Source organism: Perna viridis, chromosome 4, assembly GCF_037379345.1.
Source record: "Perna viridis isolate PV_CMFRI_1.1 ecotype Kerala chromosome 4, ASM3737934v1, whole genome shotgun sequence".
Taxonomy (NCBI): Eukaryota; Metazoa; Mollusca; class Bivalvia; order Mytilida; family Mytilidae; genus Perna; species Perna viridis.
In genome coordinates, this window is record NC_142448.1 from 23,551,534 (window position 1) to 23,567,625 (window position 16,092).

Consider the following 16,092-nt stretch of genomic DNA (forward strand, 5'->3'; position numbering starts at 1 on the left):
TGATCTACGCATGCTCATCGACTATCCTAAAGTTAGCACAAAAGTGTCTATTGATTGATAAACTATTCTTTACTCAGAAATTTATGCTAATTTATCTTGCATAAAAACCTTAACATATTAACAATTTGGATTAAACTTACCTTGAATGATAATGCTAAGCCAAGTTTATATAAGTCCACACTAGAAAGGTATTTCAAAATACATCAATTATAATGAACGCTGTATAGATCTACAAAATCCCTCTAGAAGGAAAGGAGTATGGTGGCCAATGGTCTGTTGTCTTGTGTATGAAAACATTACCGTTTGACAGAACTAACTGTCCTAGTATTTAGTTGTCATAATGACGACATTGTCAACGTAGCATCAAGAATGCCACTTGGTCACTTTAATCAATCATGAGTTACTTTTTTTTTATTATTTAATTGACCGAACAATGCACATTATTGTAGTGCATAGAGAACACTAGTATTTTGTATTGCTAATATTGAAACCACAATGTACGATCTAATGAAAATGTAATAAGAACTTGATCTTCATTAAGAAATAAAATAATTTTACGAATTTACATCAAACAAAATCAAGCTAACTACATGTTGTTGATGATTAATTTTTGGTCATGAAGGGTCGTTAAAACATAAAAAATTGCATGCCATCTATTAACGACCTCGGTCAATAATATGATATACTATCAAATTTCCAAACAACCAGGACTTTATGGCGATCAACCAGATTAAATTATCAAGAAGCAAACTTCTAGTAGAAGGGTACTTACAAAGGCGGCATGGAACCTATGCAAACATTGACTCATAATCCATGAATATATAAATATCTAATGAGAGAAAATAAAATGGCAGGTGTAAGTTTTTAGCCCTTGACCTATATGCCTAACATAATTATTTCTTTTGAGTTGTCATTCTCCCACGTTAGGGTTTTGAGTCCACCTTCGCTCCATCCTTTGAGATGTATGATTTGAATTTCATATTTTCCCCTTCAATTTGGTGTTCCCGGTGTTGTCTCGACAATAGGATTTCCGAGTGGTTTGTACCTTTGACGTTTCCGATATTGTTTCGGCCAATGGATTTCACACTGGTATGTACTATAGGTGTTCCCGGCTTTGTTTCGACTAAGGGATTTCCCACTTGTGATCCCGGCGTTGTCTCGAACAAGGTATTTTCCACTTTTTGTACTTTTTGGTGTATCCGACGTTGTCTCAACCTAGGGATTTCCACTGGTTTGTACCTTTAGTGTTCCCGACATTGTCTCGACTAAGGGATTTCCCTCAGGCGTTCCCGGCGTTGTCTCGACCAAAGGATTTTACACTGGTTAGCACCTTTTGTTGTTCACGGCTTTGTCTCTACTAAGGCATTCACTCATCTTTCCTACTGGAGTGTACCTTTGGTGTTCCAAGCTGTGTCTTGGTCTAGGGAATTCCCACTGGTTTGTATCTTTGGTGTTCCCGGTGTTGTCTCGACCAGAGTGTTGTCATTTCTTTATACCTTTTGTGTTCCCGGCGTTGTTTCGCCTTAGTGATTTTTCACTGGTTTGTGCCTTTTGATTTGCTACTTCTACTATGTGCTTTACACGGTAACGAAACGTAAAAAGGAAAAGTCTGGTGTAAACAAATCAAAGACGACTGAAGTCTTCAAAGTCGATAATCGTCAAATATTCACTGACACTGATTTTGGCTTACTTTCAACATCTGAAATGGTACGAATGCAATATGCTCTTAAATCGTGTGAGTTACTAACATCTTGTTTCCCTTGATATGATTGCGTACTCTTTCGTAACCGTGATGATCCAAATGTTTTCAATCATCCGGAACAAGATTAAACAATTGGGTCGCTTATGATATTGACCAGGGAACCAGTTTAGGAACCGGATTCAGCAACTGCCAATAAATATTCATAAATATCGGGGCGTGCTAATGTACATGACCTATATAGTCTTGTAGCGAGACCTATTGCCTGAATCGAAAACTGAATAATGTTCAAAGACAACCGGTCATTTCATGTAAACTTCTCGTTCTCGCACAAGCAAGAAACACACGTATAACACACGTGTATGATACCTAAGAGGTACATTTTTATCCGGAATAAAGTTAGAACTATGACGCTATGGCGGTAAATACGACGAGGATCTGCAGTTTTAATTAGCGTATTACTATACACATTTATGCAAATCATATGCGAATATTTAAAAGTACTAAAATTACGAGTGCAAGAAGTCGCTAACAATATTAGCGACTTAAAAAGAAACAAGCAAACAAAAACAGAACAAAATAAAATAACAAACAATATAATGATACAAACAAACAAAAAATGGAAATTTTCCTTTTGTTCAACCAATAAATACTTTCGGCATTCCTTCCAAAATCAACATGCGGTGATATATCAAACTGTTGATGTTTCAGGCTTATTTTTGGATTTACCACCATCTCACCTTATTTCACGCATACATAGATCAAATAGTCGTCTTTTTGGTGGGAAACAGATGATATCAACTGATACGTAGAGGATTTTTTTATGATACTGTTTTTAAATAAATCGAGGTGTCGTGATCAATTTGCCAAATCCTTATGTGGAATGTTTTAAACAACTGATTTATTAAGTAAACCTTCCCCATTGTTCTGTTATATATGAACTGGTAACGGTGGGTTCTCCAGACCATACTGACGGATGAGTTGTTCTAGTGTGATAAGTGGCGCAAATAACGGATAATTCTTAAGACTATAGTATTCGACTGCTTTACTGAGTAGTAACGGATGATTCTTGAGACAAGCGACAGAAGGATTTAGCAAATCCAGAGAGCTTACAATCATGAATCTGATCATACCGTAAAAATGTGGATTCTGTTGATATTTCGGTCACGATTTTGTCTAGATTTTCGAAATGTCTACATTTATTTGCCTTTCTGTTAAATTGATGAATTTAGCAAACAAATCAAATCGAAAGTGTGTGTTATATCTAATGGTACTGTTGATTATTTCATTTACCCTTTCATTTCACAAATTATCGAAAGAAAACAGACGAAAAAGTGTTATTTCACCAGAAAACGTATTGAATTCTCTGAACGGATATGAACCAATACCAACGTGTAAATCAAATTTCCTTGTAGTTCTTATTCCATCACGTGCAGAGTCAACAGAAGAACGCTTTGCCATTCGCAACACATGGGTAAATAAGAAATGGACACAAATATTTAAAAGTCGCAACGTTCAAAGTTTTTTTCTTTTTGGATTAGTGCACAATAAGACAGTTAGCGGAACACTTATATCAGAACAAAGGAAACATAACGATATTTTGATCGGCGACTTCAAAGATTCGTATGAAAACTTAACTTTGAAAATTCTCTTCGGACTTGAATGGGTTACGAAAAACTGCTTGACTGCTGAATTTGTTCTGAAAACTGATGAAGATACTTTTGTGTTAATTCCAAATCTTCTTTGGCTGTTAACACGAGAATTTTCCAAGGACCGAATCATTGGTCATGTCATTCAAGGTGGTGCGGTCAAGCGAACGGGGCGATGGAAAGTAGACCATCAGATGTATCCGCAAACTTATTATCCGTCATACGTACACGGGAACTCATATGTCATACCTACGTCAGTAGTAAAAACACTCGTCAAAAGGTCAAAGTCAATCGAGTATATTTTACCAATAGAGGACGCATTCATTACAGGAATTTTACGTCAGCAAGTACAAGTAAAAATACTTCATCATTCAGGCTTTGCTTGTTGGCTTGAAGTCTTCAAAATCAACGAACTTTGCTCCCGCAATGGTAAAATTTCGGTTTCAAATTTAGGATCACGTGAAATGTTTAGACTATGGAATACGCTGCTACATTTTAATAATAATAACTGTATTATCTAAGTAACAGATATCATTCATGTTAAAAACCCACCAAATCTATTTTAATTTTTTATTCGGAAAAAACTTACAGACCACATGACCGGTCTTAGTTGATAGAAAAATAATTACTTGTATATAGATTGTGTATGAAATTGGTACTTCTTTTTGATTAGGGTGATTTTTGTAGGAGATTACGTAAAATTTTATAGTAAATAAAATCGCAGAAGACTATTGTTATGTTAAAATATTCTATATATTGACTAAAAATAGTTTGTTCGGTGGGGTTTTCTATACCATGAAACACGTAAAATCCCTTATACAGACAGTGTATGACATGTTCAGATGAATTGGTACTTGCAAAAGTTTCGTACTGTCAGGCCGTTATTTTTACCATTCATTTATAAATCATTATCAAGGATAATAATCTTATTTACTTAACCATAAATCAGATCCCCCATGATAAGAATGATCACCATGATAACGATAAAAATGTAAATACGCATTGCACGTGTATAAGTTCAAAGGTCATTTATGCAGAAACAAGATCTCCCGGAAGATGATAAATATGAATGCAGAAAGAATTTTTCATGAAAGGTCGCCGAATCAGAATCATTTTTGGTTGAAACATGACTTATTCCCAGATGTAGAGATTGAGGTGAGTTTAAACTTTATATTGAAATACGTTTTGTTGGTAACCAATCCGAGATGATTAAAAACTCTCCAAATGAATCAATGTAAGTGTGGTGCCATGTTCTGTTTACATTTTTGAACATTTAATATGATAACATAAATTTACATTGATGATATGGTAAATGCATGTGTTAATTAACAAGATATGATCAAAGAGGTGAAATAATTTGTTTTGTGCTAGACTCAAGTTTATAAAGCAAATGAAAAAAAAAACAGGAACACGCTCTGTGTTTCGATACCCAGGGAATTCAGCCATCATTTGACTTGTTTATAAAGACAAGATTAAAAACTAAATTCCTACATACTGTTCATAGTAACTCAGCAAAGCTTACAGGAGAGTTATAATCAACATTAAGTTTCATTATTCAAAATATATACAATTTTTCATAGCATTGTTTTTTTTACTTTTGAATAAAGTGTGTTTCATCATTTGTGTCTTTATTTCCTACAATATTAACTTTAAAGTTTGATAGCTGAAATATAAATTATTTATACTTGCAGATGAAAAGGAAAACATTTAAATTATCTAAATGGATAGGCAAATTATTGGTTGTTGGAGCCATCCTGATATTTGCAGTATTATTTCTATGGCATAAATTTTATAGCAGTAAAGTAGTTAGGCACAATGAAATTGGATTTTCTGGTAAAAAGAAAACCCAAGACGAACTCTATGCTGAATATTTCACCTTAAGATCGAGTAAAGTAAATCCGTTTATCATTAATTTGTCTCTGATGTCTGACATTTGTGACGGAATGACCGATTTGATAATTATTATTCCATCTAAAATCCAGAACAGCAGACAGCGTCACGCCATCCGGTCGACGTGGGCTATGACGTCATCTTCCTGGGTGAAGCATGTGTTTTTGATGGGATACAGTGTTAATACATCGTGGAATGAAAACCTCAAACAGGAAAGCAAAGTATTTAATGATATAATACAAGGAAATTTCATTGATACTTATTACAACTTAACAAATAAAATTCTTATGGGATTAGAGTGGTCACACAAATATTGCTACAACGCATCATTCATATTAAAAGCCGACGATGACACGTTCGTAAATACCCCATATTTACTTAGTGTTCTACAAGATAAAATAACTATTGATTACAGGGGAACAATAGTAGGAAACCTAAATAAAGAAGGTAAAGTTAGGCGTACTGGGGTGTGGAAAGTTTCATTTCAATCATACCCATTCCCACATTACCCAAATTACATGTTCGGGAATACCTATGTAATTTCTAGAAACATCGCGCATCGCTTGGTGAAGGCATCCGAGTATATGCCGTATGTTCCAATAGAAGACGCCTATATAACCGGAATTCTCGCCAAGGCTATTAGAACGGAACTCCAGCACATCAATGGATTTACGTACTGGTACGATTCGCCACCAAAACCTTGCGATTTTGTTCTACGTAAAAGAATAACAGCTACAAAAGTTTCGCCATTAATGATGGAATTTATTTGGGGAAAACTTAATAGCAAATACCCGAACTGCTAAATCAAATCAAAGTTGTTTTTTACGGCTTATGTGAAATTTTAGATTGATTTCAAACAGGGCACACAAATATCCTGATATAACCACCGTAAAAACTATTGTCTGAAATTTACTGTCTTGGTAAATAACAAATTATATGCTGTTAGTTGTTTGACATTTAACTCAAAACAAATTATACGCAGTTAGTTGTTTGACATTTTACTCAAAACAAATTATATGCTGTTAGTTTGACATTTTATACAAAATTTTATAAAATTAAACGTGTTTTATTCCACTCTTTATTTACTGATTGTTGAGGTGTTGTCCGTGTCTTATAAATATATTCTCTATATTATTTTGTATCACAGGGTTTGTGTTTTTTGTTGTGAGTCTTTTTTATGTCTAGTCGTTATCCCTGCATACTTTTTTTTGTTTCCCTTTTAGCTTTTAGTTATGTTTTTTTCGGTTATTGTAGATAATCAATGACATGAATTCACGTTTAAGAATGCCATCATTTTGTCCAGAGCTGATATGAAACTGTAGCAAAACTCCCACGAGATTATCAACTGTTTCCTAAATATATTGTATAATCATTTGTTAGAACTGAAGTATGCACTTTTCCATTTTTTATGTAACAATGAAAGTGGCATCTGAAGGTAACCAGAATAAATGCAAATAAAAAAAACAATTAAAAACAAACGAGGATTCAAAATCAAAAATAAAAACAAAAAGCCTAAGAAAAAAAAAACAACATCCGTCACACAGAAAACACAAATAAAACCTCAAATAAATGAATACGAAATAAATGATTGGGACCCAATAAATATCCATAGTTACAGACGCCCCGTGCAGGTCCGGGTGTTAAAAGAATAGGTCTGCAGCAGCTCTAAGCTTGTCGTGAAAGGCGACAAAATAGTGCTCAGAAACCTAGCCGGGGGCTAGGCGCTCTGCCCACAGAGCAACTGTGATGTGTGCCCTAGGTGGTTGAATGGGTATCCCAGGCGGCGTGTTACATGATGGGGTTGTCAGGCTATAATACGGAAAACCTGACCGCAAACCATAGTGGTGCACCGTGTTGGGAAAGATATTACGTTCCTCGCACGTTAAAGAACCCTGCTGTGGTATTCGATAGTATGAACCTTTGCGCTCCGCCACAGGAGGCTAAATTGCCCGACCCTCCCTTTTTCTAGTGGCAATCAAAAATTGTCCACCCTACTATACTGGTGTTCTATCCTTTTTTTTATTTCATCATCATTTCATGTTCATTTTATCATCCATTTCATGTTCATCGTCTGAATATAGCTAAAATATTGCTGCTCGGACATTAAACCCCAACAATCAATCAATCATAGATACAGACTTACTAAACTGTTAGGAAAATACTGTAATCCATAAACATATACACTTTATATATATTCATGGATTGTTGCTAGGCGAATGATGCGACAAAATCTATAAATTATGTTTATTTATAAAATCAATCATGATGACAATGTCTGTATTCAATTGTTATCTATTCCTGGCACAGATGTTCACTTATAAGCATAAATATAAAACTCCATTCAAGTATAAGGCGGGTAACATTTTCCAAGAACGGATCCTAGTCTTTAATTAAAATGTATACAACCTCGAGCAGGAATATGTTAAAGTCTACCCGAAGGTTACATTAAAAGGGGTGCTGTTTGAGATTTAAAGAACAAATAATTCGACACAAAACTTTCTTGAAGACGAGTGAAATCAGTTTAAGTATGTTATATAGTGGAGAGATAAGTAATGTCAGTAATTAAAAAAAAACTCTGTGAAGCAAGACCGAAGATACAAGCGAATGAAAATCCATGGACATCACCGGTGACACCATATTAACAAATCGTACGACACAAAAGAAACCTCTAAAACTTATAACAAGGATTCCGGATCTAAAAACGGTGTCACATGACAACAGACGTATATATGAGCATACATTGTTGTTAATAAATAACTTTACACTATTGCTCATTTGGGGTAACAGGTCTATTCTACCATATCAGTATCTTTTATTTGCTACCGAAAATGAATTGCTATGACTTGATTTTTAGGGGCTAAATAGGGGCCCGAAACAAGCATTTTCAGTATGTCTAGATACAAACATGTAACAACTTGAGTAAAAGTGAATGGATCTTTTAAGGAGGCAAAAAAAAAACAAAACAAAAAAAAACAAAAAAAAACAGGAATTTTTCTGATTTCTGGATAATAACTTCAGTAAAAGGGAATGGGTCACTTTGAAACTGTACCACCAGGTGACATACCACCGAAGGAAAGTTGCGGTTAATTTTGGAAGTTTCGACTGGAACCATTTAGGAACAAGGGGCTTAAACGTGACCACTACGATTCTGGTCAAATTATTATCCTGTGTTAAATTAAAATTAAAACTGTATATAGTTTGAATGATATGGCCATACTTGCCCCAGCTGTTCAGTGTTTGACCTCTGTGGTCATACCAAGCTGCGCCATGCAAAGCATTATATCATTATGTATATACAGCCTGCCAATAGGGTTCATCAACACCCAACACGATTCAAATAACACTGTTCAGCTGTAATCAAACACCTGATGTATCTTTTTTCTTGATTGAAGTTATGAAATCTTTTGAATTAATTCGTTCAGATCAATGTCGAAGTATACGGAAATATGCAGCCTAGATTTTATTAGGACTAATATTTATTATGTATATATGGATAGTTATATGTATCACAAAGTTCACGAGGGAAAATTGGGCTGTGTCAGCTTTATACTACATTATTGTCTTAATTACCACTATTAGCTGCCCCCCAAATATGATAATTCAGCCTCTGGGTGATAGTTTTCTTACAATTAAAGGCGAAAATATCATGCTGATAAAAAACTATACCATACACGAAATTTAAAAACCTTTATACACCCCAAACTCAGAGAAGGTTCATCAATGGCGGTCATATAGAGGGTCATATAGTTGTACATATGTTGTGTTGTGTCATAGAGCTGACAACTATGTTAGGTTTAACTCCCTGGGTCCTGTCCTTACTTATTGTAGGGAGTCAGGCTGGACAATATTATACAGTATGTGAAAATGTTGCCCATTCATCATACTCACAGATCGTTCAGAAATGGAGTCAGAATACTACTGTAGGAGAAATCACAGACAACACTGTTGCATTAATTCTAAATGTAGCCACATTCTGAAGTAGGTACCATTTAATTTTAAATGAAGCCACATTGGGAGGTAGGTACCAATTAATTTTAAATGTAGCCACATTGTGAGGTAGGTACCGATTAATTTTATATGTAGCCACATTCTGAAGTAGGTGCCATTTGATTTTAAATGTAGCCACATTCTGAGGAAGGTACCATTTAATTTTAAATGTAGCCACATTGTGAGGTAGGTACCAATTAATTTTCAATACAACTTGTCCACTATATTTCATTTTGTACATATTTACGAAAATAAAAATCAAGGAAACTCCATTTTATCATTGTTTACCACGAACTGGCCATTTATGTTGTATTATTTTACCCCGAGCAATAGCTAGGTGTTAAATAACGACATAAATGGCCACCCCGTGGTAAAACAATGATAAAATGGAGTTTCCGTGGTAAAACAATGACAAAATGGAGTTTCCGTGGTAAAACAATGATAAAATGGAGTTTCTGTGATTTATTTCAGTTCTAATAAGACTAATTTCTTCATATTTTTGAAAACACAGTCTATTAGTTTGGTCATAAGTTAATCACTTTTTTTTACCACGGCCGTGGTTTAAAGAGCATTGAAGCACATCATTTTTAGTTCTGTATTAAATTCATTGACCCCTCCCCCTTTCCCCGCCAAAAAGAAAGAAAGAGTGACATATTTTATGCAGTCAATAGCGCTACAGAATACATACACACAGTACGACATCTATATCAGACCGCCGAACTATTTTTTCTTGTATGAAACTACCAGCTTCCAGGCGACCCCCATATATCAGAAAACTTGATATGGATAGAATAAGTGCAATATTTGCTGTTATAACACATGATTTCGTATTTTTCTTTCTTTTTAACAAAAAAAAAAAAAAAAAAAAATCCTGACGCCAAGTATCTGTGAGTATGATATGTAGTTTAACAGTAGCTGTCTTCCGTGCAATCGTTGTCGTCGTCATAGTTCCCTTGGTTGACCTTAATGAAGCTTATAACAAGTTCCATACCTCAGAAGGAAGGTTAGTATTGATATGTGATGTTATAGCCTCAACTGTTTAGGAATTAGAGACCAAAGGAGGACATTTTATAATACTGTGCTACTCAAGTAATTTTATGTAAATTGATCTTTATAAAATGTATCACAATGGTCTTCATCACAAAGGTGGGACTGCGTTTGATTATGGAGTTATGACCTGAACTTTTATGAATAATGAGTGTTCGAAAAGACAGTGTAGCATGAGTGAAAGTGTATTATCGATATTTTTTTGGAATTTTACCTCAAAAGGAAAGAGTGATTATTGATTTCTTGGGTTACTACCCTGTTTGTTTAGGAAAATGGACCAGATGCAAGTAGCCACAGTTGCGATCACTTCTAATCTCTCTTCGATTCAGTCAGGATTCGCTGTCATAGAGCAGTTCTAAACTGTCAGAAACTGTTCTGAACCGCGACACACATTGTCAGGGTCTGTCAGGGCTTTGGACAAGCTCTTCTGTCTGGAACTGTTCTGGGTAGAACAGATACGTGGACTAAAAGAGTTCCTGACAAATTCTGACAGTCACTAGCTGGAGAATATTTCTCTGTCTGAATTACATACAGTGCACGAGTCTGAAAAAAAAAGTCGTAGCGCCTGAATCCCGATTCGTATGACGGGAAGGTTGAACTTGATTTTCTTTCAATTTTTGACCTGACTTTTAAGTATGGCATGCATTACCAACAAAAATTTTGCCTGATGTACCTGCTACGCCTCAGACTTTAAAGAATTTGGACTGATTTTTTGTTGTTGCAGACACCAGGATGACAAGTACAGAGTACCTATATTGACAATTTTTAAAATTTTACCTCAAAAGGAAAGAGTGTTCATTGATTTCCTGAGTTACTACCCTGTTTGTTAAAGAAAATGGACCAGATGCAACTAGCTATATAGTAAAAGTGTATGGCTCTCTAAAAAAATATCCCTTTTCCAATGTTTGAACGCTTATTTGGGTCAAATAAAGCAATAGAAAGCAAACATTATAATAAGTATATCATGGCCACGATTTACTAATTAGTATATCATGACCACAATTGATGATATAACCAGGGTTACATATGAATTAATGAAAATCGTTATGTTCCTCCTACATTTATTATGAAAATTAGGCGTGGTAGACTTATCCTTAAATATTTCACGAGGAAGCGTACAAAAAAATTACTCACAAGATTCATTCTTGTGTGCTATACACTTTCTTATTATTGTTCATAGTTTTGTCATGTTTCATCACTGAACTCTTAAACGTGTTAAACGTTAGAGTGGACAACATTATTTTTGATTTATGCAACTGGGGGTACCTTTATTTTACTTAAGTGTTTGCGCCCCATCTTTAAACCTACATGATTCGTTTTTATTCGTGACACATATCCTAATATAGGTATTAATCATGCCAAGTTTCATTGCTATACTTCAGAAAAAAAACGATCTAAGTTATGGTGCGCACACGACCTTGAAAGATCTTTTTGTAGGTTTGTATAGTGTGTAGCTATACCGATGTATAATAGCCAATGATACCCACTTATCATTTCAGGTTTCACCTATCAGTATATCCAACTAAATGCACTTATTGATGAAGCTAAGTATCCGGTGAATATAATTGGATTTCCTTGTAACCAGTTTGGTCACCAGGAGCCTGCAGACAACGAGACTGAATTGTTAAATGGGCTACATTACGTTAGACCTGGAGATAGTTATACACCCAAGTTTACCCTGATGAAAAAAATTGACGTCAATGGCGTTAACGAAACTTCTTTCTATACATACTTAAAGGTAAAACTAAGTTTTTAAATACCCCAGAGTGTCTCATATCAAGCCGGACATTTATGTTAAATATCAGTTACACAATCCTTAAAAAAGAAACTTAATTCGTAAAGAAAGAAATGAAACTCTAACTTTGGCACACTGAATGGTAGTCTACAAATGAATATTTCAGCAGACATTTTCGGTCAAAAGCGAAAGACATATTGCCTTAATTTGAATTTGAAGTAAAATAATGAATAAGTTGCCATGATTTAGTTATTCTTAGTTTAGTGTGGACGATCAAATTTGAATTATGACCTGACAGATAATCGGGTTATAAAGATATTGACGTGTAAATTTAGAGATGCAATTATTGTTTTCAGGAAGCATGTCATTTGCCTGAAGCAGCAATCTTTTATCCTCGGGAAAATTTTTGGGATCCCATTAAACCAACAGACATATCATGGAACTTCGAAAAATTCATCCTAGACCGAAGGGGGAAACCTTTACTCCGATTCTTACCCAAAGTAGAGCCTGATGACATTACTCACTTGCTGGAAGAGATTGGAACAGCTCAACTAAATATAGATCGGGATGATCTAATTAGGAAACTCAAAGAAAAATATCTTAACGCTCTTGATATAAAATATAAAAGCAGCTCCTAATGTACAGTAGACGCTTGTTGTATTTAACCACTAGTTTTGACGAATTTGTTCCAGACCTCTGTGGAGAACTAATTCTGATGGTGTTGTACTGATAGACGAGGTCGGTGCATTGTCTTGTTCTATCGTATAATTCCTAGTGGCAGTATTTTCGAGCAGTAAATAGTGAAAAATAGATAAATTGTTCATTGTTATTACAAGTAACAATGGAATATTACTCTTTTTCTTAACAAATCTAATACATTAATGTTTATTAAATATATATTTAAGTTACAAAAACAATATCATCTACAAATAAAAAAAACATAATGAAAAAATTACAATTATACACTTGTGAACATTTATGGTCATTACGCTTGTTGTAGTGTGCTTAAGATGTCCAATAATAAGCAAAAGTCTAAAGGAAACATTTAAAGACGTGTCAATGGTCTCATATTGAGCATTTTAAAGTTATTTTAACAATTGTTTAACAATTGTTACCGGTGCACCTAGTCCATGCTCCCAGTTTTTTTCATTTACTTTTGTTACTTTTTATGTATGATTTTAGTTGCTATATGTTCTTTGTTGTGTATGTCTGTTCCATGTCTGGTCTTTGTCCCTGAATTGCATTCTTTTGATTACCGCTATAACCTTTGTTCTCTTGATTACTCTTAAATATTGAAGTTTTTTTTAAATATAGCCGTTATACGTAGTCGACGAAATACATATAAAATGCTCTTGGAACATATTTTATGTGCAAAACGAGAAATTAACTCCATATATCTTATTGAAGGTTTTTTTACATATGAATAAAAACATGATTCTCCAGTAAATAATTGTAAAAAAAATTACTACATTAAAAATCTTACCTTTTTAGAGGAAAATTTTAATAATAAAAAGTGATAACAAAATCACGAAATTGACAGAGAATTTCAGGCAATAGTCAAAGTTCATTATCTTTTAGTACTACACAGATAATCACACTACATAGTTAATCCCATTACTCAGGTAATCACTATACTCGAATAATCACACTACCATGAATGAAAAAAAGGATTATTTAATAATTATATGACTTTTTAACGTGAAATTGAGATCATGATAGCAAAGTATATTCCTCACATTAGGAATAACAATTACGTTGGGACGGAATGTAATCTCGTTAATACATGAATTTTTTATGCCCCTTATGAAAAATTAGCGTTCCATCGTATTAACCCAACTTAATTGCACAAACCAGACTGAAACAGGCTACATCTTCTGTGATGAAAATTTATAAAAAATATTTGCCCAGTCGCCTTTTTTTTAACAGAAATACATCATAAAGAAATTCCTATTACAAAATATAGGTTATTATAAAGAAATTCCTATTACAAAATATAGGAAATACTTCTGCAACTTGTATTAAGTATGATGTTCTTTCAAGTCAGAAGTTAAGTATCAGTCTCTGTAACAATATGGCAATCGGTGAAATATGGTTTAACAAATCAATTCAGATAGTATTTTACAACTTCATGTGCCATTACAACAGGTATAACAGAAATACATCATAAAGAAATTCCTATTACAAAATATAGGTTATTATAAAGAAATTCCTATTACAAAATATAGGAAATACTTCTGCAACTTGTATTAAGTATGATGTTCTTTCAAGTCAGAAGTTAAGTATCAGTCTCTGTAACAATATGGCAATCGGTGAAATATGGTTTAACAAATCAATTCAGATAGTATTTTACAACTTCATGTGCCATTACAACAAGGTATAGCCGGATTCTATAAAGAATTGACCCAATACTAAATGTACCAGGAAATGAACAATATAAGGGGGTATAACACTGTCAAATGAGATATTTTCTAACATGCAGTGGAAAAAATCCTATTTTTTTCAAGACAGGTAACGACAAAATGATAGTAAAATAGTATAGGGAACGATGTATCATCAAACATTCTTAATGTTTACTATTCTACACATCAATTTGAATTGGTTCTTAGTTGAGCAATATTTTTATTGACATACACATTTTTAAAAACTTATTCGGTGAGTGCAATTTGAGCGATTTGTATTGAACATAGAATTAAAAAATAAAAACAAAAACAAAAATAAAGATTAAATTAAAAAATCTTAGATAATGATGTTGGTAGTCCTTCGATAAACATGTCTTCGGCGGTTTGCTGATGATCCGCGTTTATCATCGATGAGTAAAGAATTTGATCTGAAGACCCAATGTCGTGAAAGGAAAGTGGTAACTTGAATCAAAAGGGCAAAAATATCAGTTCGGAGAGCACTAAATCACTTTCATTACTTTTGACATTTTAAGACATTGGATGAAAAAAATAAATTCTGAACTCGCATAACAATACGTCATTCTATCTAACAATTCAAAAGATATATGAAAATGATTATAATGAGTTTGACACTTATACAACTATTACATCGGAGAAATATTTTGATTAAGGTTCATCTTTAAGTAAATAAATTTTTCAAAACAAAAAACAAAAAAAAACAACAACAAAAATAGTATGAAACCAGAGAAAAAACTATGACAGTGTTCCTATCACGGGGAAAAGCAGAACGTATCTTTCATCACTCACTGAGAAGTCACTGTATTTTTTCCTTACCGTTTAGCCTCCACTTGTACAAATTATACTATTCGTAACATTTGGTTCAACGCAATAACCACAGAAATCTTTATTTAACGTTCTTTTTATAGGCTATGTATTCAATAAACGACATTGCAGCTTAATTCATTGCAACAAAACAAGGACATGAAACGATTTTCATCTGATAAAATTCTAGAACAAGAACTGAATTCTAATAGGGCATGTTTAGTTATATTTTCCATTTGGTTTTACAAATCGGAATACATTAAGTCGTCTGTAAAAAATAAAACAATTCATATGTTAAAAACTTGTCATCGAATAATTACCATGCTCGCTGTGACTTTAGAAGATACTAAAAAAAACCAGTCATATTCATATAACAAATTTCGGGGGATCTGTACACGTGTTTCAAGGAGGAAACTCTCATAAACTGCATTATGACCCAAGACTAAGGAAGATCTATGTAAATCCAAAAATTCATGCAAGCACAGAAAATCTTTCTGTTTTGAAAAAGATGATGGTGTAAAAATGGGTTATATGTACATTGTATTCACATTATTGAATGCAGTTTCAGGTACGACTTTCCGGAATCCCTCTGTTTCTTTGTTGTTTGTAAATGTAAATTATGAGACAAATCAATGCAATTAATTGCAGCGCTAATGATCCAATTAGAAATGGCTTCTGTAAAGATTGGTTTTTCTCTTTTTCATCTAAATAAGAAAAAAAGAGCAGTTAAAATTACACTAAACTGTTTGACACACTGGGAACTCGAAGAACAACGTTTTCATTCCCTTTTACCCTAGCTGTAAGAAGAAAACATCATGACAGTTAGCTTCTTGGTCTGCAGATTATAGAACGTATAAACCAAAT

The 16,092-nt window shown here is 33.8% G+C and overlaps 3 protein-coding genes and 1 pseudogene across 9 annotated transcripts in view; 3 read left to right on the top strand and 1 right to left on the bottom strand.

The window, feature by feature from the left end:
* The first annotated feature begins 2,640 nt into the window (after positions 1-2,640).
* LOC148619402 (beta-1,3-galactosyltransferase 1-like) lies at positions 2,641-3,933 on the top strand. Its single transcript, XM_088576928.1, has one exon. The coding sequence runs from the start codon at positions 2,889-2,891 to the stop codon at positions 3,867-3,869; it is 981 nt and encodes a 326-aa protein (XP_088433054.1). The 5' UTR covers positions 2,641-2,888; the 3' UTR covers positions 3,870-3,933.
* A 412-nt stretch (positions 3,934-4,345) lies between these two features.
* On the top strand, positions 4,346-6,312 carry LOC148619403 (beta-1,3-galactosyltransferase 5-like). The gene is made up of 2 exons (XM_088579263.1): positions 4,346-4,503; positions 5,040-6,312. Exons 1-2 carry the CDS (start codon positions 4,405-4,407, stop codon positions 6,039-6,041), a joined length of 1,101 nt encoding a protein of 366 aa, XP_088435389.1. The 5' UTR covers positions 4,346-4,404; the 3' UTR covers positions 6,042-6,312.
* A 2,660-nt stretch (positions 6,313-8,972) lies between these two features.
* On the top strand, positions 8,973-12,823 carry LOC148619404 (glutathione peroxidase-like; annotated as a pseudogene). Its single transcript, XR_015921586.1, has 3 exons — positions 8,973-9,216; positions 11,772-12,010; positions 12,364-12,823. The product of XR_015921586.1 is annotated as a glutathione peroxidase-like (transcript).
* Positions 12,824-14,155: 1,332 nt separating this feature from the next.
* LOC148619405 (uncharacterized) overlaps positions 14,156-16,092 on the bottom strand; it is a 134,813-nt gene continuing 132,876 nt past the window's right edge. For all 6 annotated transcript variants that reach the window (XM_088579266.1, XM_088579264.1, XM_088579265.1 and 3 more), the window contains one exon: positions 14,156-15,932. In XM_088579266.1, the coding sequence (XP_088435392.1) occupies positions 15,793-15,932 (140 nt within the window). In that variant the 3' untranslated portion in view covers positions 14,156-15,792. The remainder of the gene's footprint in view (positions 15,933-16,092) is intronic.